Source organism: Leopardus geoffroyi, chromosome B2 (assembly GCF_018350155.1).
Source record: "Leopardus geoffroyi isolate Oge1 chromosome B2, O.geoffroyi_Oge1_pat1.0, whole genome shotgun sequence".
In the NCBI taxonomy this organism is placed as follows: Eukaryota; Metazoa; Chordata; class Mammalia; order Carnivora; family Felidae; genus Leopardus; species Leopardus geoffroyi.
In genome coordinates this window covers 68,357,462-68,383,152 of record NC_059332.1, presented here as the reverse complement: position 1 = coordinate 68,383,152, position 25,691 = coordinate 68,357,462, and the positions used below count along the sequence as shown (strand labels likewise).

Here is a 25,691-nt window from a genome sequence, read left to right as displayed (position 1 = left end):
ATTTTGCTACAAATATCCTAAGTGTCGTATTGTTATTTGAGACTTAGACTATAGAAGGCAGAAAAACAAAACCATCTACCATGTACTTAAATATGAGATCTCCCCCCCATTCCAAATTTTCCTTCAGAAAGGCAAGCTTCACTTTTTTATTCAAATACTTAGAACATTTCTTATATTGGTTTATATTTCTTAGAACTTCAAACAGATATTGACAGAACATTACAATGAACACCTGAATACCCTTTACCTAGATTCACCAACTGTTAAAATTTTGCCACAACTACTCCCCATCACTCTTTCTATGCATATACACTTCCTTTTGCTAAACCAGCATAAAACAAGCAGAGGACATCATCACATTCCCTAAGTCGTTCAGCATGTATCTCCCAAGAACAAGGACATTCTCCTATACAACCAAAACAGCATTACTACACCTAAGAAAATCACGATTAATTCCATCCAACATGTACTTCTTACTCCAATTTCCCCAACTGGTCCAAATTTTCCTTTATTGTGTTTTACCTTCCCCAAGCCATAATTCTGTCAAGGTTACATTTGTTTCTTTTGTCTAACTTGGTCTAGACCAGAAATATGTCCCCCTCTGTTCCTCATGACATGACCTTTGAAGAATCCAGGCTAGGTTCTACAAAATGTACAACATCTTGAACTTGTGTTTCTTCAATTTAAAATTCAGGCCACACATTTCCAGCAAATTTAGCACACAGGTAATGTCTTATACCTCCTACGACATCACACTGGAAGGCACAGGATGTCAGGCTGTACTAATAACAAGCTTAATCACTTAGCAAAGGTGTGTCAGGTTTTTCCACTGTAAAGATAATATTTTTCCCTCAGTAATTAAAAAAAATTTTTTTTTTTAACGTTTATTTTTTGGGACAGAGAGAGACAGAGCATGAACGGGGGAGGGGCAGAGAGAGAGGGAGACACAGAATCGGAAGCAGGCTCCAGGCTCTGAGCCATCAGCCCAGAGCCCGATGTGGGGCTCGAACTCACGGACCGTGAGATCGTGACCTGAGCTGAAGTCGGACGCTTAACCAACTGAGCCACCCAGGCGCTCCTTCCCTCAGTAATTAAATAGTAACCTGTGGAGAGATACTTGAAAGCTTGTGAATATCTTGTTCCCTAATAACCTTTCCACCAATGGTTTTACATTCCATTGAAAATTCTGCCTCAATCAGTTATTATTGGTACTTACAAAAAGGCGATTTGCTAATAATTTTAACATGGAGAAGACATATTAAGTCAATATATCCTACTCATTTTCTGTGTTACCATTAAGAGAATGCAAAAGGCAGACAAGAACTTCAAAATGCATTTAAAAATAAGTTGGAGGACACCTGGCTCAGTTGGTAGAATATGCAACTCTTGATCTGAGGGTCATGAGTTCAAGCCCCACATTTGGTGTGGAGCCTACTTAAAAATAAGTAAGTTGGATTGATATACCAAAGAACAAACAGATACATTAAAAGCAAGTTTATTAGTAAAATGCTCATGGCAGAATCTAGCTGGGAGTTTTATGAGCATTCACTGTAAAATTATTTCAACTTTTGTTTAAAAATTTTCACAATGTAGGGGCTCCTGAGTGGCTCAGTTGGTTAACTGTTCGACTTTTGATTTCGGCTCAGGTCATGATCTCACAGATAATGAGATCAAGCCCCACATAGGGCTCTGCACTGATGGCATGGGGCCTGCTTGGAATTCTTGCTCTCATTCTCCCTCTCTCTTTCAGAATAAACATTTTTAAAAAGTAAATAAAATTTTCACAATGAAGAAAAGGAAGCAAAGAGATATAAAATAAATTCAGTAATTATTACAATAATTACTAAGTCTAGAATGTTACTAAACATACCTTCTAAAGACTATGCCTGTAGATAATATGATAAATGGGGACACCAAGAATGCTTACTTGTAGCTAGGGAAACATTACAACATACATAGAAGCTGAAGTTACATGCTTTAAAAAGTATGTTAGATGATTCAAAAAGTGGCAATAAGGATGACATAAACACTAATGTGGAAGCATTTGAATAAAATTGCTGTATGAGATATAAGAACAGAAAGAAGCATATCTAAGTATCTGTCATTTAAAAACTTGTATGTAACTAAATTACAAGTAGACATTGGGCTTTTTCACCATCATATCCAAGAGTTTCTAAATTTAAGGTAGCTGAAAACCTTGAATTCTATATCTTCTCATTGGAAAAAAGAGGGATTGTAATGTATTTGGGTATAAATGCTATTCCTAATAATGTAAGCCATTTTCCTGTAAATTAAAAGTATTTACTTTTAAATAAAATTGGCACTTCTAGGGGTGTCTGGCTGTCTCAGTTGGTAGAGCATGTGACTCTTTTTTTTTTAATTAAAAAAAATATTTTTATTTATTTTTGAGAGAGAGACAGAGAGAGAGAGAGCAAGCAGGGGAGGGGCAGAGAGAGAGGGAGACAGAATCCGAAGCAGGATCCAGGCTCTCAGCAGGATCCAGGCTCTCAGCCCCGACATGTGGCTCGAACCCACAAACAGTGAGATCATGACCTGAGATGAAGCTGGATGCTTAACCAACTGAGCCACCCAGGCGACCCGAGCATGTGACTCTTGATCTCAGCGTTTTGAGTTCAAACCCCACAATGGGCATAGACAGATTACTTAAAAATAAGATAATATAAAGATTTAAAAGTGGAACTTCTAGATAGTATCAATTCTTACACTGAATGAAATTAAAGTAATTAAATTATCCAATAATAAATGAGATTTGATAAAATATTTAAAACAATAAAACATTTAAAATCTGTTTCTGAGATTAATGATGACATGGAAGATAAATCACTTCACTATAAAACACAAGGCAGTTATATTCAAGAACAAAGTGTCAAATCATCTTTAATATATTATCTGAAGAAATTACAGATTAATTATCCTTCATTAAAGAATGTTCTTTGGGGGCGCCTGGGTGGCGCAGTCGGTTAAGCGTCCGACTTCAGCCAGGTCACGATCTCGCGGTCCGCGGGTTCGAGCCCCGCGTCGGGCTCTGGGCTGATGGCTCGGAGCCTGGAGCCTGCTTCCGATTCTGTGTCTCCCTCTCTCTCTGCCCCTCCCCCGTTCATGCTCTGTCTCTCTCTGTCCCAAAAATAAATAAATGTTGAAAACAAAAAAAAAATTAAAAAAAGAATGTTCTTTGGAAGAATCCCATGGTACAAGGAAAGTTAACACCACAGTTGCAAAATTCCACATTATAAGCACAACTTTTTGGTTGAAATATTTCACTTAAGCTTTTAAAGAAAAATTACCTGTGTGAACACTTTCTATATTACATATACTGCCTTTTACTTCTTAAAGTAAATCCATGAAGTTAATTTTCTTCACTAAATCATATATACACTAACCTATAATTTTCATATAAAAAATTTTTGATTCTGATTTTAATGTTATGTAGGTTTTTTTTAAAGTAATCTCTACGCTCAATGTGGGGCTCAAACTCACAACCTCAAGATCAAGAATCGCATGCTCTACTGACTGAGTCAGCCAGGCCCCCGAATGTAGTTCTTGATAGCTAGCCTTGAGACCAAATGTGCACCTTTCAACTAAATATCTAAAATGCCAGCAAAGCCTTAATTATCATCGTGTAAAGTTCTGATTAATGGTGTCAATGTGGGAAAAAGCCAGAAAACCTATAGGGTGCCCCTGAGAATTTTTTAGCTATTTTGACTTAGAATGACACTTTTGTTAACTGACAGAAACCAGGAAAGATAATCTGTCCTATGAAGACTTGTAACAAAACACAAATTTCATAAATCCTTGACAACCTTGACATATGTTACAATGTTATTGGGTAATAATGGATTGTCTAGTCTATATATAATTTGCTTTAAATCTCTGGAGTACTTCTAGTTTTTAAATGGTGAGAAGCTGGAGTTTTTTGATTAAAAAATACAAAACAAAACAAAACAAAAAAACCAACCAACCAACCAACCAAGCAACCAACCAAAAAAACGCAGGACGTCTGGGTAGCCCAGTCAGTTAAGTGTCTGACTCTTGATTGTGGCTCAGGTCATGCCCTCACAGTTCCAACCCTGCATTGGGCTCTATGCTAATAGCATAGAGTCAGCTTGTGATTCTCTTCATCCCAATCTCTCTCTCTGCCCCTCCCCCATTTGCACCCCCCCCAGTAAAAAAACAAAAATTAAAAAAAAAAAATTTAGGTTTCACATACCGTTTTGCTCTGATAAGAAATCAAGTCCATATATCATTTTCTCCTATACTAACCTATATATATTTTTTCTTTTTGGCCATATTTGGCCATATTGTATCCTGAAACTATGAATCCTAGAAAATAAATAGCTATTACTTACCATAATTTAAATAGCAACAGTATAACTACCTTTTAACTTTCCTTATGTGGCATAATGTGTTTTCTTAAAGACACTACTTTATGTCTAAAGAACAATAATAGGGGACCAGGCTCAAACAATAGATGAAAACAGACAGTTGGGGATGCCAAGTTAAGCAATCATAAAATAAAAGCTTACAAACTAAGTGTAGTGCTAAACGAAGATTAATTTACCAATAATGTACAGAATACATTAGGAAGAAGAAAAATGATGACTAAGAAAGCTGGTTATATTATATTAAAATTATACTAAAATTTCAAATGCAAAATAAACATTTGAATTAAATTGGTGTCAGCAGAATAACATGGATGACAAGTAAGATAAAGGAACTACAGAAAGTCCTTTGGGCTTCCTGGACACTGAACTAGTCCAAAAGCACAGTGCCTCTTGTGTGGTGACTGTATTCCAATAATCTATTTCTAGGAGTCTTAATGTTGCAAGACATTTTTCTACAGACCCCAAAGCTTTTGGATTCATCTTTCTCTCATTATCATTCTTTAAAATACTCTTTTCTCGCACTGAGCTGGCATGAGAATAAAACAGTAATATATTAGTTTTCTAACTCAGTGAGAGTAAGTATCTTCTTATGATGGATATATCACTACCTTGAACATTACATTAGAATTTTTTATCCAATGATTTTTACTGTAAGGAACTATTTATTTTTTTTTTCAACGTTTATTTATTTTTTTGGGGGGACAGAGAGAGACAGAGCATGAACGGGGGAGGGGCAGAGAGAGAAGGAGACACAGAATCGGAAACAGGCTCCAGGCTCTGAGCCATCAGCCCAGAGCCTGACGCGGAGCTCGAACTCACGGACCGCGAGATCGTGACCTGGCTGAAGTCGGACGCTTAACCGACTGTGCCACCCAGGCGCCCCTGTAAGGAACTATTTATAATTGTCTATATACTCTTAAAGCAATTTGAAATCTTGAAATAATTTTTAATATTCTATTAAATATTTTAATTTATAAGTTTTAAAATATTATATATTAGCCTTAGCCATGTAATTTTGAAAATTATAACTGGTACAGTAAAAAGCTTAAGAATGTACTTACAATTACAGGTTCTATTAATAGTCGGAAGAGTGTTCCTACTCGTATACTTCGACAGTTTAAAATGACACTGTCAAAGGAACTTTGGCAGCTTAAAGATACAGGATCAACTAAAGTTTCTTGAGTCGTCACTTTACGACGTTTTAGAGGTGTGTTGACAATAGAATTACCAAACTGAAAAAGAAAAAAAATGTTTTCACTTTATAAGCAACTAAAACAAGGTTGAACCTAAGCCGACATATGCAAAGAAGACCCAACATAAAAAACATAATTATCAAAATATTAAAGAGTAATTTTACTTCAACAGAGGATGTAAATATTTATTGATTTCATATAACAGAAATCCTTCTTATTTTGTCCAGCTATACTATACTTTACACCTAGTCATTACTTGAAATTACAGTAATAGCATAGCACCAAGAATGTACTTTGGGAAATCAGACTACCTAGGTCCATATCATAGCTATACCACCTTGTAATTATCTGATTTTTAAAACAATAATAACTCCTTTCCTAAACTCCTTTCCTAAACTAAAATAGATAAAAGAGTATCTATTCAAATGATGTAGAGTATATAAGCAGCTGAGCACAACGCTTCATGCACAGTAAAATGCTGGATAAAAATTAGCTAGTAATAGTGATAGTGGCTGTAATATTTGGATTAAATCAGCAATTCTTTAGAAAACAGATAATTTAGGGGAATGGTTATTTACACTACAAAAAGATTCTTTAACATATTTTAAAATGTACTTGATTTGTTAAAATTTCAGTCACTTCCACATGCAAATTAATCATTATATAAAATACCATTTTAGGAGTATATAATTTAAATGTAACTAAAGTTACACTAAAAACTTTATTAATAATTATCACAAGAATAAAACATGATCTTGATAGAAAGCAAGGAAAAACCAAAACCACTGCATAGAGACAGGCACTATTCTCCCACTGTCTCTCTAGAAACATTTCCATGATCTATGGTATAGGTAAAAATATGTATTAAAATATTATATATGTATATATACCTATATCTCTACAACTGTGCACACACACACACACATATGTATTTCTCAACACTGAGTTTTCAGGCTCATTAACAGATTAATCATGAATATTTCCCCAAATTATTAACAGAAACCTACTAAAGAGGTTTAAAAGCTTTTTCAGTTTCAGAATTATTTCTTCAAATAAAATGTCATTTAGCTCAATAATAAAACTGGTAATTATAAGAGCTGCTCCAGTTGAATCCAAAGTGGAGAGACTGAGTCTAGAAACGAGTGGTCCACATCTTTCCCAAGGAGCCTCTAAAAGAGCACTGAGAAACTCTTACTATTCACTGTGCCAGTTTGAAAACTGTTCACTCACAAACTCCATCGTATGGAAATCCATTATTTATTTAACTGAACCCTCCTATGCTGGACATGTGAGTTCTTTCTGATCTTTCCCCATGACAACACTATTCGCCTCCAAGCATTTTTGCTGCTCAATCATGGGTGTGTGTGTGTGTGTGTGTATAAACTAATGCCTAATTGCCCTCTAGCATACCTATACCAATTTACATACCCAACACTCTATTTCTCCAACACTAACCAAAATTACAGACTATTATATACTTTAAAAATTTTCAACAATCTGACAGTTAACAAAATGTATTTTAATTTCACTTTCAGTACTTCACTACATTGTAAAAACTCTATTCATTTCCTTTATTCATTTTTCTATGGTTTGCTTCTATAAAGGACCAACTCACACTCTGTCACACAGTTCACTGTTTCCCCCACTCACATCTACCCATCAAATTCAGTTTATGGTATTTTGGTACAGTGTTCTGTACTTTTCATTTAATAATATATATTCATCTCTTTATTTACTATTTTTGCTTGCGCTGAAATACTTGGAAAGGCATTCCCAAGATTATATTAAAAATATTAGTCCATATTTCTTCTATCATCATACTTTATTTTTCCATTTTAAGAACTGAGTATGTATTTTTCCATATTTTATCTATACCGATAACAATTCCTAACATTTACACACATACATAATTTTTTTTTTTTTAAGTTTGTTTTGAGAGAGAGAGTGTAAGCACATGCACGCAAGCAGGGGAGGAGTAGAGAGAGAGAGAATCCCAAGCAGGCTCTGCATTGACAGCCCCCAATGGAGGGCTCGATCTCACAAACTGTGAGACCATGACCTGAGCCAAAATGAAGAGTAAGGATGTTTGTAACACCTGGGGAGCTCAAGTCAGTTGAGCGCCCAACTCTTGATGTCAACTTAGGTCATGATTTCAGGGTCATGGGATCGAGCCCCACATCGAGCTCTGCACTCAATGAGGATTCTACTCCGCCTGCTTGGGATTCTCTCTCTCTCTCCCTCTGGCCCTCCCCTGCATTTGTACGTTCTCTCTAAATAAATAAATAAATAAATACACACATACACAAAATATAAAATAACATAAGAGTGGGACAGTTAACCAACTGAGCCACCCAGGCACCCACACACGTTAATTTTTTAACATGTATGTTTTTTATTTTTTTAAAAAGTTCTTCATAAAAAAGAAAATATGCATGTATTTCTGTACCTTGGTATTCCTCCTACCAGCACCATAGAAATCCTAAAAGTCAGTGATATAGCTTCTTCCTGTCCACCAGATTATACAAGAGTATGTGTTTATATTTCACTTGTAAGGTTGGTGTTTTTTCTTCGTTTTGAAATTTTTTACACTTTAAGCTTTTAGTTTAATAGAAATCTGTTTTTGTATGTTTTAATGTTCTTTTAAATAAACTTCCAAGTGGTATTTTAAGCCCCACTTAATAAATAATTTTTTCTCCTTAAGATACTGTCAAATTACCCTCCAAAAAAAAATTTACATCCCAAAGGGGAGAGCTAATCTGAGTAAAAGGTCAATAAATGTGAAAAGTACCTGGTCTTTCATTCTTGCTTTTCTTGGCAATGTAACTGTATTTAACTCTGAATCTGCTGGAATGCTTCTTAGTTCATGCTCTACTCTACAGATATTTTCATTTAGTGCTGCTTCTACTTTTCCAGTGGATGGTGCTGGGGAAGAACATGCTGAATCAGCAGGTTGAGGAGATATGCTTTCTCTTCTGTTAGTCCTGTCATTGTCATCATCATCATCATCACTGGACAAAATGACTATAAAGAAAATGTTAAATACTTCAGGTATTTCATTTCTGTCAGTTAATGGGAAATATACCAAATTTGCTTTGGATCTCTTCTAGAACCAAGATTAATAAAAATGAAAGAAGACACAAGCCATTCTATCTGATAAAAAGTTAAATTTGAAGACAATTAGAAATGAAGAAAGGATAAGAACTGGCATTTTATATAGACTTACAAATATGAAAGTATTCTATAGTTCATTACCATCACCCACACAAGATATACACCCAAGTTACAGCAAAATTTAACCAAATGTCATAGATCTATTTCAGAGTTCTAGAAAGTCTCAAGTATAAAGATAACCTGCACAGAAACTGTGCACAAAATAGCATGCATTGTAAATGTGTGTGAAACTCCATGTGACCAAATAATTTTATTTTACATAGGAAATCACTAAAATCGTAATTGGTCCTTAGGAGAACATGAACCAGTGTCAAATTGCTCAGTAAATTCTGTGGAGTAAATGAATGTGGACCTGAAAAGACATTGATGAAGGGAATTTGCTCTTATATCTTCTACGTGAGTAGAATAATGATATTGGATCTTAACAAATCCATCTTCATATCATAATTTCCGCAAGCCACCCACAATGCACTTGAGTCAAATCCTAACCCTTTTATGGTTTATAAATGCATATAATCTGGCCATTGCCTACTTCTCCAACTTTCTCATACTGCTCCATTTCTCCCTCTTTATGCACCAAGCACATCATCCATTTATTTTGTTCCTCAAACATCAAAGTTTGATTTTGTCTGGATTGCAATTCCCCTAACACTTTGCATTTTGGTCATTAAATATTAGCTTTTTGATTCATTACCCAATCTAAAGGAAGCAAATAGTTGGCTTATTCACAACAACTGATATAAATTTTCTGTTGTTTTTTGTTTTCTGTTGTTAGATGTTTACTTGCTCTCTCCCCACTACATATAAACTATGAGATCATTGCCTTGTCCACTGCTATACTCCCAGTCTAAAACTGCCTGGTGAAGAGAACAATTCAAAAATCATGTGTTGGAAGAACACATAAACTTGAAGAAGCATTTTTCTTTTTTAGAAACCCACATGTAAATGTTTAGTTACTAAATATGCCCCAGAGAGGCATCATTCCCATCACCATTTACCTGTCTTTTTTATTTTGTTATCTAGTCTCGGAAGCAAATGTTAAAGCTGGATCTTTTTCAGAACTGTTATTTTATTAACAGAAAATCTAACATGCCAGATTACAAGATCTAAATACATTTATACACATTTGAAAGTTAGGGTTCTGTAACTTACTATTTGCCTCTGTGAAATTAGCGACAAAAATAGTACCTATTGCAAAGGACCTGTTATGAGAACAAATGATTTAATACGTAAAAGATTTGGCACAATGCCTGACATATGTAAGCTTTAAAAAAGTTCATGAACTGCTTTATTTATGAAAAACCATACAGAAATATATTATATATGAATATATATTAAGGGGGAAGTCTACTGTTCTATTGACAATTATTTTTATGGTGCTTAAGGGACATTAAAACATCTATATGTACTTTAAAACTTACTTTAAAGCCCCAAAGCTGCAACAGATAGAATTGTACTATATACCTCTTGTTTTAGTAACTTAACATAAATGCGGATTGTGCTCAATGTCACCATAATTTGAAAGGAAATGAGAAGTGTGCAAAGACAACAAACATATACTTAAAAAGCTGGTCTCATAGCTGCTTTCATTCTGTATATAGAATACATCCTATGTAATATATAAGATTCTGCATCAGGGTCTATGATGGACTGAATTGTGTCCCCTCAAAGTGACTATATTTGGAAATAGAGCTGATAAGAAGGTAATAAAGATTAAATGAGTTCATAAAGGTGAGGCCTTAATCTAATAGGACTGATGTCCTTATAAGAAAAAGAAATGCAGAGATCTCTCTCTCTCTGTGTGTGTGTGGAAGCACAGAAGATGGGCCATGTAAGGACACAGTGAAGAGGCACCTGTCTACAAAGTAATGGCACCTTGATCTTGGACTTCCAGCCTTCAGAACTGTGAGAAAATAAATTTCTGTTGTTTAAACTACTTGGTTTATGGTATTCTGTTATGGGAACTCAAGTAGATTAATATAGGGTCTTTGTACTTACATTCCAACCTTATTTCCACATATCAGCATGTCTTTCTCCTTACTTCGTTTTGGGCTCTATTGAAAAGTTACTTTATCAGAAGTGCCTATTTTACCACCTTTTTAAAATAGCACCCTTCTTCATCTTGACATCTAACAATTAGCACTCTCTATTCCCTGGACCTGCTTCACTTTTCTATACAGAATTTATCACCACTACTTCAGACACTGTACATTTTATTATTTGACCACCCAAGACATAAGAGAAGTTTCATGAAAATAAACTATTTTAATAGGAACACGAATTTAAGAATAATTAGCTATACAAGGAAAACAAGACTTTGAACCAGAAAAATCTGTTTTTTGGAGTCTAAACTCCAACAGTCCTTATGCATATAATAATATTGAGAAGTTAATCTTCTTAATCATGGGTTGCCTCATTAATAAAATGGGATATATCTGTACCTACCTCACATGTTATAATAATTTTTACAATAAACTAAACTTGGTTAGTGTATATACCTTTACCACAAAGTAAGGCATGTAAGCATTCGATAAATGATATTTTTTATTACTAGTATAAAATGCCCTTAAAACATATTTTTCCATGGACTTTAATAGAAAATACTTAGTCTTCAATTGTTTTGTGTGTTCATTTTTTGAGCAAGGAAGGGGAACAAATTTATGTCTTACAGTTTTAATGCATGGTTGATATGGCCCTAGGTTAAGGTCTGAATAGTAAACTACTCAAGCCACTTCAAAACCACATGAATTTATTGTTTTTTAACTTAATCACATTAGCCTTAAGTTCCAGTTCTCTCATCCTAGAAACTTCATCAGGATGGTATAGCATTTGGCTCAGTAATAGTACCCAGTAACTAATAAGTAAGTTTTCTTCATATCTAACCATAAAAATGTAAAACCTTCACTATTAGGAAAGATTTAAATTATTTTAACAATATTTAATATCGCACTGATAAAACACTAAAATGTACTGTAAAATATTCATCAAATACTAACATCATCATAGTATCATAACAGATGTGTTTGTTGGCTGATACCTATCACAGTTATAATTTTTTTAATAGTTCTTTTTGAAAAATAAGCTAATGCACTGTTATGAGCTAAGGTTTGCTTTTTTTTTTTAAGTTTATTTATTTAAGTAATTTCTTTACCCATTGTGGGGCTTGAACTCATGACCCCAAAATCAAGAGTTGCATGCTCTCCCAACTGAGCCAGGTAAGGGCCGCTGAGCTAAGGTTTTTCTATTGAACTGAATTAAAATAGAACTTGACATATTTCTCAGATTAAAATTTTTTTTTATTTTTAGGGGCACCTGGGTGGCTCAGTCGGTTAAGTGTCTGACTTTGGCTCAAGTAATCATTTTGTAATTCGTGAGTTCGAGCCCCACGTCAGGCTCTGTGCTCATAGCTCAGAGCCTGGAGCCTGCTTCAGATTCTGTATCTCCCTCTCTCTCTCTTCCCCTCCCCCACTCAGTTCCCGTGTGCTCTTTCTCTCAAAAATAAACACACGTTAAAGAAAGTAAAATCTACTTTAAGAAAAAAATTTTTATGTCACCCCCTTTCATTTACCAGTTTTCAGAGTAATGATTTGGAACCTAAGCAACCTCCAAAGGTAACCAACTGGGCGCTTTTTTTCTTTTGGGGGAGTAGGGAGATGATATCATTGCGAGCTAAAAAAAAAAAAAAAATTTAATATATTTGGCATATTTCAATAAATAGCAGTTATGAAACCTTTTGTGACTCATACAGTCCCATTACTGGTCAGTAGGAGCCCTTTCATTTTAGCTCCTGTGTCTTTTGACATGTCCATAGTAGTTTTTGACTGCTTCCATGCTTCCTGAGTAAATGATCTAGATTTATCTCATACACTCCTGCTCCAGACCTGGAGTCAGCCATTTCTCTGAGGAGTTCTACTTATTTTTAGTGAGAAGTAGTATTCAAAAACACAAATATGGGAAATAGAATTGTTCACTTCTATCTAAGAGAATATATATAATAATTTCATGCCATTCTCTCCAATCCAAGTTTAAAATTATGAGATTGTTACTTCTTTGACTTTACTTTTGAATTCCTTTGCTCTAACACTGAAATTTCTTGGATTCTGGAGATAATAATAAAATTGCTTATTTGTTTTATCGATATATGTGTTTAAAAATAACAATACAAAACGTAGCAATACCAATATCATTAACAGTATTACTGAATGCACTTAGAATTTCTTTGCAATTCTGTTTGACCTTAAAATGTATCACATTAGGAATGCATAGCCATAGTATTATTTTAATTTAAATTCATTTGAAATAATTCTTCTGTGTGTTCAAGCCACCAACCAGATATATAATTAGGTTCATTAGTTTCATCTTGGTTTTGATTTTTTTAAATTTCCTATTTAATTTTGCTTTATAATCATGTAAAACATTTACATGGTTCTCAAGTCAAATCTACAAAAAAGGTATGTTTGGAGATATCCGGCATCTATCCCTAATTCCTACACTGTTTCCTCCTTCTAATCAATTATTTTTAAAATTAGTTTTTAGTTTTTAGTTTAGTTTTAAAATTAGTTTTTAGTTTTTAGTTTAGTTTTAAATTTTAAAATTTAGTTTTAGTTTTTCTTTCTTTTAAAAAAAAAATCCCCTATATTAATTCTCCCACCTTCACAAAAAAAGGGTAGCACATTATCTACTGTGATCTGTACTTTGCTTTATTCATGTTATTAAAGATCTTAAAATTCACTCTATAGAATATTAAATGAGATCTTTCTCTCCTCTTACAGCTATGTACACTATAGTTTATTCAACTACTCCCTGTTTCTAATCTTCGCTACTTATTACAAACAGTATTGCATTTCATATACACACATATATCTAAAGGTAAGAAAAAGACTTAGGGGAAGATGGGGTGCCTGGGTGGTTCAGTTGGTTGAGCGTCTGACTCCTGGTTTCAGCTCAGGTCACGATCTCACACTTCAAGGGTTTGAGCCTCATGTCAGGCTCCATGCTGACCGTGTGGGGCCTGCTTGGGATTCTCCCTCTCTCTCTGCCCCTACTCCGCTCATTCTCACTCTCTTTCTCAAAATAAATAAATAAATTAAAAAAAAAAAAAAAAGATTTAAGGGAAGAGTAAATGTGGTAAGAGAACTAATTTTCATTGAGTTCTTTCTACATGTCAAACACTTTATTTACTGGGCTATGGTAGGCACTTTATATGTTACTTCATTTACTTCCTCAAAAACCCTATCAGGCAGAAAATAATCCATTTACAAATCAGAGAGATTAAATGAACTGGACCAAAGTTAGAAAGTTGGGCATAACTGGCACTTGACCTAAGACCGGGGTCAAGGTCTGTGCTCCCCCCACCTCCCCACTATTTAAGATGGATGGGGTGAAAACAAAGTCAGTTATTATTTTCCAACTACATGGACAGTTTTAATCATCTACCCAAAGAACATGTTATATAACTGACACAAATACCTATTAAAACTATACTTCTCAAATATGCTCATGCTCACATTAAAAACATATGTAAAAAATACTGGATTGATATAAATAATACTAAAGGGAGTAAAATACTTACTTGGATCATTTAGGTCTGACAGGCTTGTTTTCCTTTCTTTCAGGTTTGTGAGTTTGGCTACTTTTGCCCTAGGTAAAATGACTTTCCCATTAGTCTGCAAATAATTCTGTCTACTATCATCACAATTCACAATAATATCAACTGGAATCTTTCCCAGACTGTTGCCATAAAACTTCTTGGATGATAATGCTGTGTTTTGTGACTTCTGTCCTCCAGAATTCTGATGAATTGATGTTCTTAATAATGGTCCAGTAGATTCACTCAAAGTTATAGCTTGTCTGCAATTTCTTTGCACATCCTTAGGAAAAAGAATACCACAACTTTGGCATTTTGTCTGATTTTCCTTTTCTTTTCCACATTTTGGACAATACCCACACTGGTTAGAAACCTTAAGTTCCAAAAGAATAAAAAAATCAAAAGACTTTGGCATTTTATTTCAACATTATGGAATAAAAAATAAGATTTCAAAATTAAGTCTCTCACTCCACATCATCATCACCATGGCTGCCAAAAAATCCTGAATACATCATGTTACTTGGGATTTAGCATCAGGATGCTGGAAGCAATTTTCGGGACCATCTAATCCAGCAATCCTTACGTTGGACCATGTACACTACTTAAGGGCTATATAAAGATTTTCTATGGCATACAGAACGTAAATAATCTTAAGGGAATCAACATCTAAAATTCTCAATTTCCACATATCATTCCAAAACCTGACTTGATTATGCCTCTGTCAAGCTATCTCCTGCCAGAATTGTTCTCCTACTTAAAAAAACAAAACACTTCCATTTGAAATATTACAATGGTGCATTGCCCTGGAGTATAAAAACCACCAAACCAAACCAAAGGATAATTTAAATGTTGGAAAAAAGAATCAATTTTGAACACTGGTTAACAAAAACTTTTACAAAACAACTGATTTCTAAGACAGTGCTTCAAAAATATTTTAAGGAAGGCCTAGTGTAGGTTACAATTGTGAGATTATTAAAAATGTTTCTTGATAGTAGAGCTTCCTGTGATTTGGGGCATATAATTTAGAAGAAGTTTAAGGATTATTTTCATACTCATGTACTTATTTATGTGAAAAAGTTCTTTAGCACTTAGATCTTTAAGAAGCAAAAATATGAATAGATGTTGAATTGTCTCACTATGCCCAGCATAATATTTATTCATAGACACAGGAAGTAGTTGAAAAAAACAATCAGTATCTCTCTAATTAAAACATGCATTTCCAATAATTTTATGTCAAATAACTTATCAAACTTTGTAACATATAGTTTTTAACCAAGTGTGCTATTAATAACAGAAATAACTCAATCAAAAATAAATTTAACACTTTGAGTCTTATATAATAGGAAATAAGTGGATAAATACTTCTGACAGTGAAATAATAGAAAGAAATAGTAATTATCAAGTGTTATAGTATTTGGATGTTACCAGATCCATGTATGAGGAGAGTGATTTAACCACTCTCTATTTTAAAATGTTACTCTTTTGGGGCACCAACTGGCTCAGTCAGTTGGGAATCTGATCTTGGTTTCGGCTCAGGTCATGATCTTACAGTTTGTAGGTTCGAGCCCCACAGTGGGCTCTGTGCTGGCAGCATGGAGCCTGCTTGGAATCCTCTCTCTCCCTCTCTGCCCCTTCCCAGCTTGCGTTTTCTCTCTCTCAAAAATAATAAAATAAAATGTTACTCTTTTCACTGTGTCAACTATTACATCCTATGTAACCATTTAATCTTGAAACAAAAAATGTTCAATGTCAACTTAAAAATATGTAAGAGAATGTATAGTTGTTTAAAATTTTTTAAATCTTTTAGGTGACAGAAGTCATCAAGAAGTTGTAGGAGGAACACGTTGTATAAACATAAATTTCAAAATTCACTCAGCTAAAAGCTTAAGTTCTGGACATCTTATTCTATGTAAATTTATACCTTAAATACACTTAGGAAATTGTCTAAAGACCACTGGTCTAGTCTTATCTTCTTGTTTTAAACAAGGGAAAACTGACAAAAACTGTTTCCCTTGTCTTACATGACTCACAACAGAGCCATTCTATCAAACCATGTTATCTATTCAAGGATCTACCCCAGATAACAACAAAGAATGAAACCAAGCTTCAACCAAGGCAAAGCTGAACTTAGAACATTGTTCACTATCACAGCATGTGTAGATTATAAAAAAAAAAAAAAAAGAACATGTCTCTTTCTCTGCCAATACATAGCAGAATTCTGTTATACTATTTGTGTCTAGGTATAAGGAATTTTTTTCTCATAGCACTTGTGATAGTGCCCTGTGTATTTAGGATGTATAGTTAACAGGTGAACTATGCAAATAACTTGTTAGACACAAACATGGGACAGATTATCTACCTTTCGAATTTTAGCCTATTGTCAATAAGGGAAAGAAATACTAGTATAGTTAACCCTTGAACAACACAGGTTTGAACAGCATAGGTCCACTTACCTGACAATATTTTTTGATAAATACAGTACTGTAAATGTATTTTATCTTCCTTACTATTTTCTCAACATGTACTTTTCTCTAGCTTACCTTATAGTAAGAATACAGTATACAGAGGCATCTGGGTGGCTCAGTTGGTTAAGCGTCTGACCTCAGCTCAGGTCATGATCTCATGGTTTGTGGGTTCAAACCCTGCATAAGGCTCTGTGCTGACAGCTCAGAGCCTGGAGCCTGCTTTGGATTGTTTCCCTCTCTCTCTACCCTTACTCCACTAGTGCTTTCTCTCTCTCAAAAATAAACAAACATTTAAAAAATACAGTATATAATACACAACATGCAAAGTATGTGACAATCAACTGTGTTGTTAGTAAGGCTTCTAGACAACAGTTAAGTTAATTAAATGAAGTAAATAAATGAATAAAATTCTGGAAGAGTTAAAAGTTAATATGCAGATTTTCAATTGTGCAGGGATCAGCACTTCTAACTCCTGTGTTGTTCAAGGGTCAACTGTACATTTAAATGAAATAATGCAATTATTCCCTAATGGACTTCAAATGGTTGGCCATGTCACAACGCACCTAAAAGGGAAACTCAAACAAAACAGCAGTGCCCATCTTATGCATACCACACTGTGATAAAATACCTAATCATCTCAGAGAAATCTAAACCCCACTCTTTTCATGATAAGCAAAGAAATACTTCCACATCTACATAGGTTTACAAAATATCCTGGTGAACCCCAAAAAAGTTTAAAGATATTAATTTATGTGGAAAACCGAGCCCCATCGGTTGTAGTGGGAATCAGCTACATATAAGCTAACCCTGTCTTTTAAGAATCTGACACCAGAGGCACCTGGGTGGCTCAGTTGATTAAGTGTCTCACTTTTAATTTCAGCTCAAGTCATGATCTCATGGTTTATGAGTTCAAGCCCTGCATCGGGCTCCATGCTGACAGTGCAGAGCGTGCTTGGGATTCTTTCTCTCCCCCTTTCTCTCTGCTCCCACTGACAGTGTGCACACTTGTGTTCTCTCTTTCTCTCTCATAATAAACACATAAACTTAAAAAAAATCTGACTCCAATTTTTCATTGCCTATAAGAAAGATAAATAGTACATATTTCAATGGAAAGAACCCCATGAAAAGGTAATACTCCCACATATTTCCTTTTATAAGTTGATACCAAACACAGAAAGCACATAGTATTCAAATTTCTGATATTAAAATGCAGAATGAACTATACTGTAAACTATTATCATATGCCTTCCATCAGCTAAGAAACACATACCTTGGAACTATTTGCAACAAAAACAAAATGCATGTTAGCTGAACCAAATATAATATTAAATTTTCCATGATAAGAACTACAGATTCAGAACTGTATCAACCTAACAATCTAAACACTATAATCTCAACACTGCTCAATTACTTTTAGTAAAGTGTGTATGAAGTTATATATTTCCATAATAATTTCATGTTAGATAAAATTTCTTTTGGAAAACAAAGACTAATTAAAGTCTCATTTTCCCCCTCTTGGTAGGTAGACTATTACAAAATAAAATAAATCCTAGTCAGTAACACATACTATCTGCCAGACTCTATAGATAAATAATAACCAAGTAAGCTTAATAAGAACGAACCTGTCTCTGATGAGACACCAATGAGATGTCATTTTTAGTAAATATCCTTAAGATGTATAATCTCATTAAATATCAAAGACTGTGTTTCCTTGTAAACAGTACATAGTGTAGCATTTCACAAGCTACATGTGGGGGAAAAAAACCACTAATCTTGTTTAAGAATTAAAAATTACATAAAGGGTGGCTAGAATCTATTCTTTATGTTCACTAAGAACAGAGTAAGAACAACTGGAATGCAGTAAAGAGTAAAAGAAAGATTTATTTTAGATGTTAAAAAATTCTGAGGTTTTCAGCTGGCATGCTTAGGGGAGAGAAGGACAGTGTGTCCTTTCTGCTTCTTTACCTGGATCAAGCAGTGGGCCAGGCAGCAGGGAAATGCCAGTATGGGCTAGGCAACCTTAGGCTGGCACTCCAGGAGAATGATCAGATAAAAAGCAACTGAACCAATAAGTAAATGATGGGAGTCAGGCTTCTCAGTCAGAGAAGGAAGTTACAAATATGCAAAGTGGGAAAGGCTAAGATAAACACTGTGGTATTAGACCAGAACTGGAACTATCAGTGTGAATGCATGCATTTTAACATGTACTAAATATTAACACACACATATATTTGCTAGTTTTGCCCACTGAGAGGGCCTCTACACATGATACCAATTAGCAATAAGCATAACTAATGCCCAAATATAGTCCCTCCACTTATAGGAACAATGGCCCTTGGAGAAATACATAACTCTAGAGCTGAGACAGAGAAGATACAAAGAAGTCTAGACCATCTGGTTACATCAAAACTTAAGGAAGTATTCAAAGAATGATGTGGTTATGTCAAAAAGAAAGAGGAGCCAGCTTAAAGAACTTCCTGGGGGCCAAGACTGGGACAATCTGAGCATCAAAATAATGACAGTGACAGAGTATAATTTTTTTGAGTAAGAATCCATGTTGTGTCTACTATACTTCCAAAAAAAGAAAAGATCTATGTATTGAGCTGTATAAAGAAATAAGTAAATATAAGGAAAATTTCTACCTTAGAGTGGTACATCCTTCTTTATACTTTATATACACTCTACCTTACAGCAGCTCATCTTATTAATAAATAATACCTACTAATTAACTTTAAGGTGGACAAATATAGGAAAGTACATCTTAAGATAAATGTTATAATGTGAAAATTGTATACATTCTGATAGGATGCAATGATGAGATTATAGAATCACTTGAGAGGATTCTTTAAAAATGCATAAATCATGAAGAAACATACTCCTCACAAGTATCAACTTAATGAAAGACAAGGAAGGACTAAGAATTATTCCAGATTAAGGAAGACTAAAGATTACAGCAATGAAATATAACACAATCCTGAATTTGATCCCGTTCCAGTGAAGGAAATTAATTAGGTGAAATGTGAATGGAGTTTGTGGATTAGACAGTAATTTTGGATCCATGTTAATTTTAAAATTTTGACAAGCATACTCTGGTTTTATAGGAACATGCCCCATTCTCTGCCCCCTCCCCTGCCTTTTCTAAGGAAACATGCACTAAAACATTAAAGTAATAAATAGGCATATTTGTTACTTATACTCAAATGGTGCAGAAACACACATATATACAGAGGGAAGGTGGAAAGGAGGGAGATCAATATTTCAAATGTGGAAAACTGAGAAATCTAATAGAAGTGTATGTAAGCTGTTTTATTATTTCTTCAACTTTTTTGCAAATTTAAAATAATTTCAAAATATTTCTGGTTGAGAGCTATTATTTGGAGTATGTTGCAGGAAGGCACTGATAAATTCTTTCCAGATATATGTGTTTTACATTTTGGATAATGAAAAAAATGACATAGTGAAAGCAGAAAAGTCTGCTTAAAAAACTTTCTAGGAGGGGCGCCTGGGTGGCACAGTCGGTTAAGCGTCCGACTTCAGCCAGGTCACGATCTTGCGGTCCGCGAGTTCGAGCCCCGCGTCAGGCTCTGGGCTGATGGCTCAGAGCCTGGAGCCTGTTTCCGATTCTGTGTCTCCCTCTCTCTCTGCCCCTTCCCCGTTCATGCTCTGTCTCTCTCTGTCCCAAAAAATAAATAAATAAATAAATAAACGTTGGGAAAAAAAAAAAAAAAAACTTTCTAGGAGAGGCTCCTAAGCAGCTCAGTCACTTAAGCATCTGACTTCGGCTCAGGTCATGATCTCATGGTTTGTGGGTTCGAGCCCTCCATCTGACTCTGTGCTGACAGCTCAGAGCCTGGAGCCTGCTTCAGATTCTGTGTCTCCCTCTCTCTCTGCTCCTCCCCTGCTCATACTCTCTCTCAGAAATAAATACACATTAAAAAAATTTTTTTTCTAGGGACTCTTGGGCAGCTCAGTAGGTTAAGCGTTCAACTCTCAATTTCGTCTCAGATCGGTCAAGATCTCATGGTTCGTGGGACTGAGCCCCACACTGGGCTCCATGCTGACAGTGTGGAGCCTGCTTGGGATTCTCTCTCTTCTTCTCTTTCTTTGCCCCTCCCCCACTCAACACTCGCTCTCTCTCAAAATAAATAAACATTAAAAAAAAAAAAAACTTTTCTATGTCTCTTCTAGTGCTATAAGGAAAGATCCCCTAGAATTTAGTAAGTACTAAATGTTATACTGATAAAAATACCAACTAATTGATTAGCAACAAAGAAGAATTTCTCTACCCACCTCTATATCAGTTAAACATTTTTTTGAAGCAGGAGACAGAGGAGATAGAGACTGATATGTGCTACTATGACGTTTCTGTGGTACTTTCCTTTTAATTTCAGACTCCAGATGTGATTCTGACTCTTCAATTTTCTTTGTTACACGATCTAAAGGAAGAAGAAAAAAAAACAAATGTACTGAAATTAAATCTTATAAATTCCTCATGACTTTTGCTATAAACAATACTAATTTATATTATCAAATTATTATAGTTTGATTAAAATAAATTAATGTTTCAAAATGTACAACAAAGAGTAAGCAAAACTTGGGAGCAGGGGAAGATGGCTAAGAGGATCCTGAGCTCACCTCCTTCCTCAGGCACCAAGGCAACAACTACATATAATGCAACTCATTCTGAAAATAATGTTAAGATTACCAGAACAAATCTTTATAAAAGTATAAAAGAAAGGACACATTGAGAGGGTATGAGGGGCAGAGATGCAGTCGGGAACAAAATCCCTGGCAGGTAATCCAAAAGTGGGAGTGGTATCACAGGCATGGAGGCCCTCCCAGAGGAGTGAGGGGATCAAGTTAGGCACCCTGGCTCTGGGAATCAGCCCCAAGAAGACAAGCTACACATAACACCTGGCTTTGAAAATCAGCATTGATAACTCCAAGAGCTTTGAAAATCAGTAGGCCTTAACTCTGGGAAAGCTGAAGGCTATAAGGGGAAAAAAAAAAAAAAAAAAAAGACTCTACTTTTAAAGGATCAATGCATTTTATCACTTAGTCCAAGACCCAGGACAGAAAGAGCACCTTGAAAAGCACCTGGGTTATATATGAAGGACATTCATTTGACTAAGTTTAGGGCATGTGTGAAAGGGGGAGGGATATACAAGAATAGAAATGCTGGGAAGCACCATTTTCCTTGCTCTTCTTCAGCCTAGCTAACTGGACACTTGCAGGTGCCAGTTTTGACATTATCTATCTTCCTTAGTAGCAGTGCTCATGCTACCCTGGCATTCCCCTGCGAAACCACTTTAATCAAACAGCCAAACCCCATGTGTGCCTCCAAAGCAACTCCTACAATGCCACACCCAGTGAGCAATCCTACAGGGACAGTGCCCTGCCTACAACCACACTCACAAAAGTTGTAGCTGGACCTCTCAGCCTGCTGTGCCAAGAGTTAACCTCACCCATCAGCAAGCCTGCAGCAGCTACAGCCAGGCCTTTCTGCCAGCCCTGCTCATCAGTGCACCCTGCAGAAGTGATGGCTTAGTCACAACAGAAGGGTGCACACACAACCTACACAAGGGATACCCCTGGAGCACCTAGTTCTAGTGACTAGAAGTAAGTGTGCTATTGGGTCTCATAGGATGCCTTCTCTATAAGACCACTACTTTCAAGATCGGGGAAAGCAGCTGATCTACCCAATACATAGAAACAGCAAGAGCCAGAAAAAGGAGGGCACAGTGAGATACGTTCCAAACAATGGAACAAGACAAAACTTCAGAAAAAGAACTAAATGAAATGGAGATAAGCAGTTTACCCAATGAAGAGCTCAAAGTAATGGTCATAAAGAGGCTCACTAGACATGAACAAAGAGTAGATGAACAAATTATATCTACGTTACTTCAACATAGATATAAAAAATTAAAAAGAACCAATCAGCTGAAGAATACAGTAAGTGAAATGAAAAATACATTGGAGGATGCAGATTAGAGGATGCAGAAGAATGGATGAACAATCTGGAAGATATGTTAGTGCAAAGTACCCAAGCTGAACAAAAGCAAAATTAAAAAAAAAAAAAAAAAAAAAAGCACACGCTAAGGAACCTCTAGGACAACATCAACCATACTAACATAACACATTATACGGGTTCCAGAAGGATGAGAAAGGGGCAAATAAATTATTTGAAGAAATAATGACTGAAAACTTTCCTAACAGAGATAGAGGAAGAGAGAACAGAGATAGAGAGCTCCAAACAAGATTAACCCAGGGAGACCACACCAAGACAAATAAAATGTCAAACATTAAAGATAAAGCGAGAATCTTAACAGCAACAGAAGAAAAGCAAATGGTTACATGAAGGGGAAACCAAGGCTATCAGCTGATTTTTCAGGCCAGAAGGGAGTAGTATGATACATTCAGAGTGCTAAAAAGAAAAAACTCACAACCAAGAATACTCTACCAGGCAAGATAAGCATTCAGAATTACAGGAGAGCTAAAGAGTTTCCCAGAGAAAAACAAGTTAAAGAAGCTCATCCTCACTAAACTACTTTACAAGAAAGGTTAAAGGGACATCTTTAAGCAGAAAAGAAATAGCCATAACTAGAAGGAAATTATGGAAAAAATTTTACTGCTAAAGCAAACATACAGTAAAAGCAATAGATCAATCACACACAAAACTAATATGAAGGTTAAAAACCAAAAGTAGTAAAATCAATTACGTCTACAAAAATTAGTCAAAGGATACACAAAATATAAAATATAAAATGACATCATATACATAAAATGTGAGAGGAAGAAGTAAAACGGTAGTGAATTTAGTATATATTGAACTTAAGCAACCAACAACTTAATAGACTGCTAAATATATAGGATGTTATATATGATCTTCATGGTAACCACAAACCACCAAAAAATATAAAGAAATGAACCCAAGCATAACACTAAAGAAAGTCATCAAATCATGGGGAAGAGAGCAAGAGAAAAAGAACTAAAAAACAACCAAAAACAATGAGCGTGATGGCAATAAGTACATACCTGTTAATAATTACTATAAATGTAAATAGACTAAATACTCCAATAAAAAGACAAAAGGTGACTGAATGGATAAAAAGAAAAAAACTAGACCCTTCTATATGCTCCTATAAGAGCCTCACGTCAGACCTAAAGACACATACAGACTAAAAGTGGAGGGACAGAAAAATATATTCCATGCAAATGGAATTGGAAAAAAAAGTTGGGGTAACAATACTTATATCAGACAAAATAGACTTTAAAACGTAGACTGTAACAAAAGACAAAGAAGGGCATTAAATAATGATAAAGGGATCAATCAACAAGAGGGTATACCAATTGTAAATATCTACGTGCCCAACACACAGGAGTACCTAAAAACATAAAACAAATATTAACAGACATAAAGGGAGAAATTGACAGTAAAACAGTAATAGTATGGGACTTTAACACCCCATTCACATCAATGGAAAAAGCATCCAAATGGCAAGTCAATAAAGAACCAGTGGCCTTAAGTAACATATTCTTAGGTAGATGGATTTAACACATAAATATTGAACATTTCATCCCCAAAAAGCAGAATACACATTCTTTTCAAGTGTACATGGAACATTCTCCAGATGAGATCAATTGTGAGGCCACAAAACAAGTCTCAACAAATTTTAAAAGACTGAAATATATCAAACATTTTTTCCAACAATATGAAATTAGAAATCAATTACAAGAGAAAAACTGAAGGGGGAAAAAAAACCCACCATCCCACAAACATACGGAAGCTAAACAGCAAGTTATTAAACAACCAATGGGTCGATGAAGAAATCAAAGAGGAAATAAATACTTAGAGACAAATGAAAATGGAAACACGATGGTTTGAAAACTTTGGGATAGATCAAAGCAGTTCTAAGAGTGAAGTTTATAAAGATATAGCCCTACTTCAAAAAAAAAAACAAGAAAAATCTCAAATAAACAAATGTTCCCTTACACATAAAGGAACCAGAAAAGAACAAGGCCCCAAGTTAGTACAATAAAGAAAATAATAAAGATCAGAGCAGAAACAAATGAAACAGAGACTAAAAACACAAAGGAAAAGAAATGAAACCAAGAGAAATTCTTTGAAAAAAATAAACAAAACTTCTAAACCTTTTTCACCAAGAAAAAAAGGACTCAAAATCCGAAATAAAAGAGAAGTTACAACTGATACCGTAAAAACACAAAGAATTATGAGATAACTATGAAAAACTATATGCCAATAAATTGGACAAACTAGCAGAAATGGATAATTCCTAGAAACATAATTTTCCAAGAGTGAGTCAGGAAGAAATAGAAAATATGAAAAGACCAATTTCTAGTAACAAAACGAAACTGGTCATCAAAGCTCTCAACAAACGAAAGTCTAAGACCAGACAACTTCACAGGTAAATTCTATTTAAAGAAGAGTTAATACCTATCCTTTCCAAACTCTTCCAAAACAAAAAAAAGGGAAGAAATGCATCCAAATTCATTGTATAAAATCAATACAATGGTTGATTGTACCTGGTACCAAACCAAACAAAAACACTACAAAAAAAGAAAATTATATATCAACACCCTTGATGAACATAGATGCAAAAATCCTCAATAAAATATTAGGAAATTAAAAAAAAATTTTTTTTTAACGTTTATTTATTTTTGAGACAGAGAGAGACAGAGCATGAACAGGGGAGGGGCAGACAGAGAGGGAGACACAGAATCTGAAACAGGCTCCAGGCTCTGAGCTGTCAGCACAGAGCCCGACGCGGGGCTTGAACCCACGGAGCCGAAGTCGGACGCTTAACCACTTAACCGACCAAGCCACCCAGGCGCCCCATATTAGGAAATTGAA

General features: G+C 35.0%; 1 protein-coding gene across 12 annotated transcripts in view; it reads right to left on the bottom strand.

The window, feature by feature from the left end:
* SENP6 (SUMO specific peptidase 6) overlaps positions 1-25,691 on the bottom strand; it is a 115,572-nt gene that overhangs the window by 33,201 nt on the left and 56,680 nt on the right. For 9 of the 12 annotated variants that reach the window (XM_045498803.1, XM_045498802.1, XM_045498804.1 and 6 more), the window contains 4 exons: positions 21,110-21,255; positions 14,340-14,637; positions 8,385-8,617; positions 5,465-5,635 (listed from right to left, as the gene is read on the bottom strand). In XM_045498803.1, coding sequence (XP_045354759.1) covers positions 5,465-5,635; positions 8,385-8,617; positions 14,340-14,637; positions 21,110-21,255 — 848 coding nt within the window. The remainder of the gene's footprint in view (positions 1-5,464; positions 5,636-8,384; positions 8,618-14,339; positions 14,638-21,109; positions 21,256-25,691) is intronic. The other 3 variants (XM_045498812.1, XM_045498813.1, XM_045498814.1) reach the window with 1 other exon arrangement.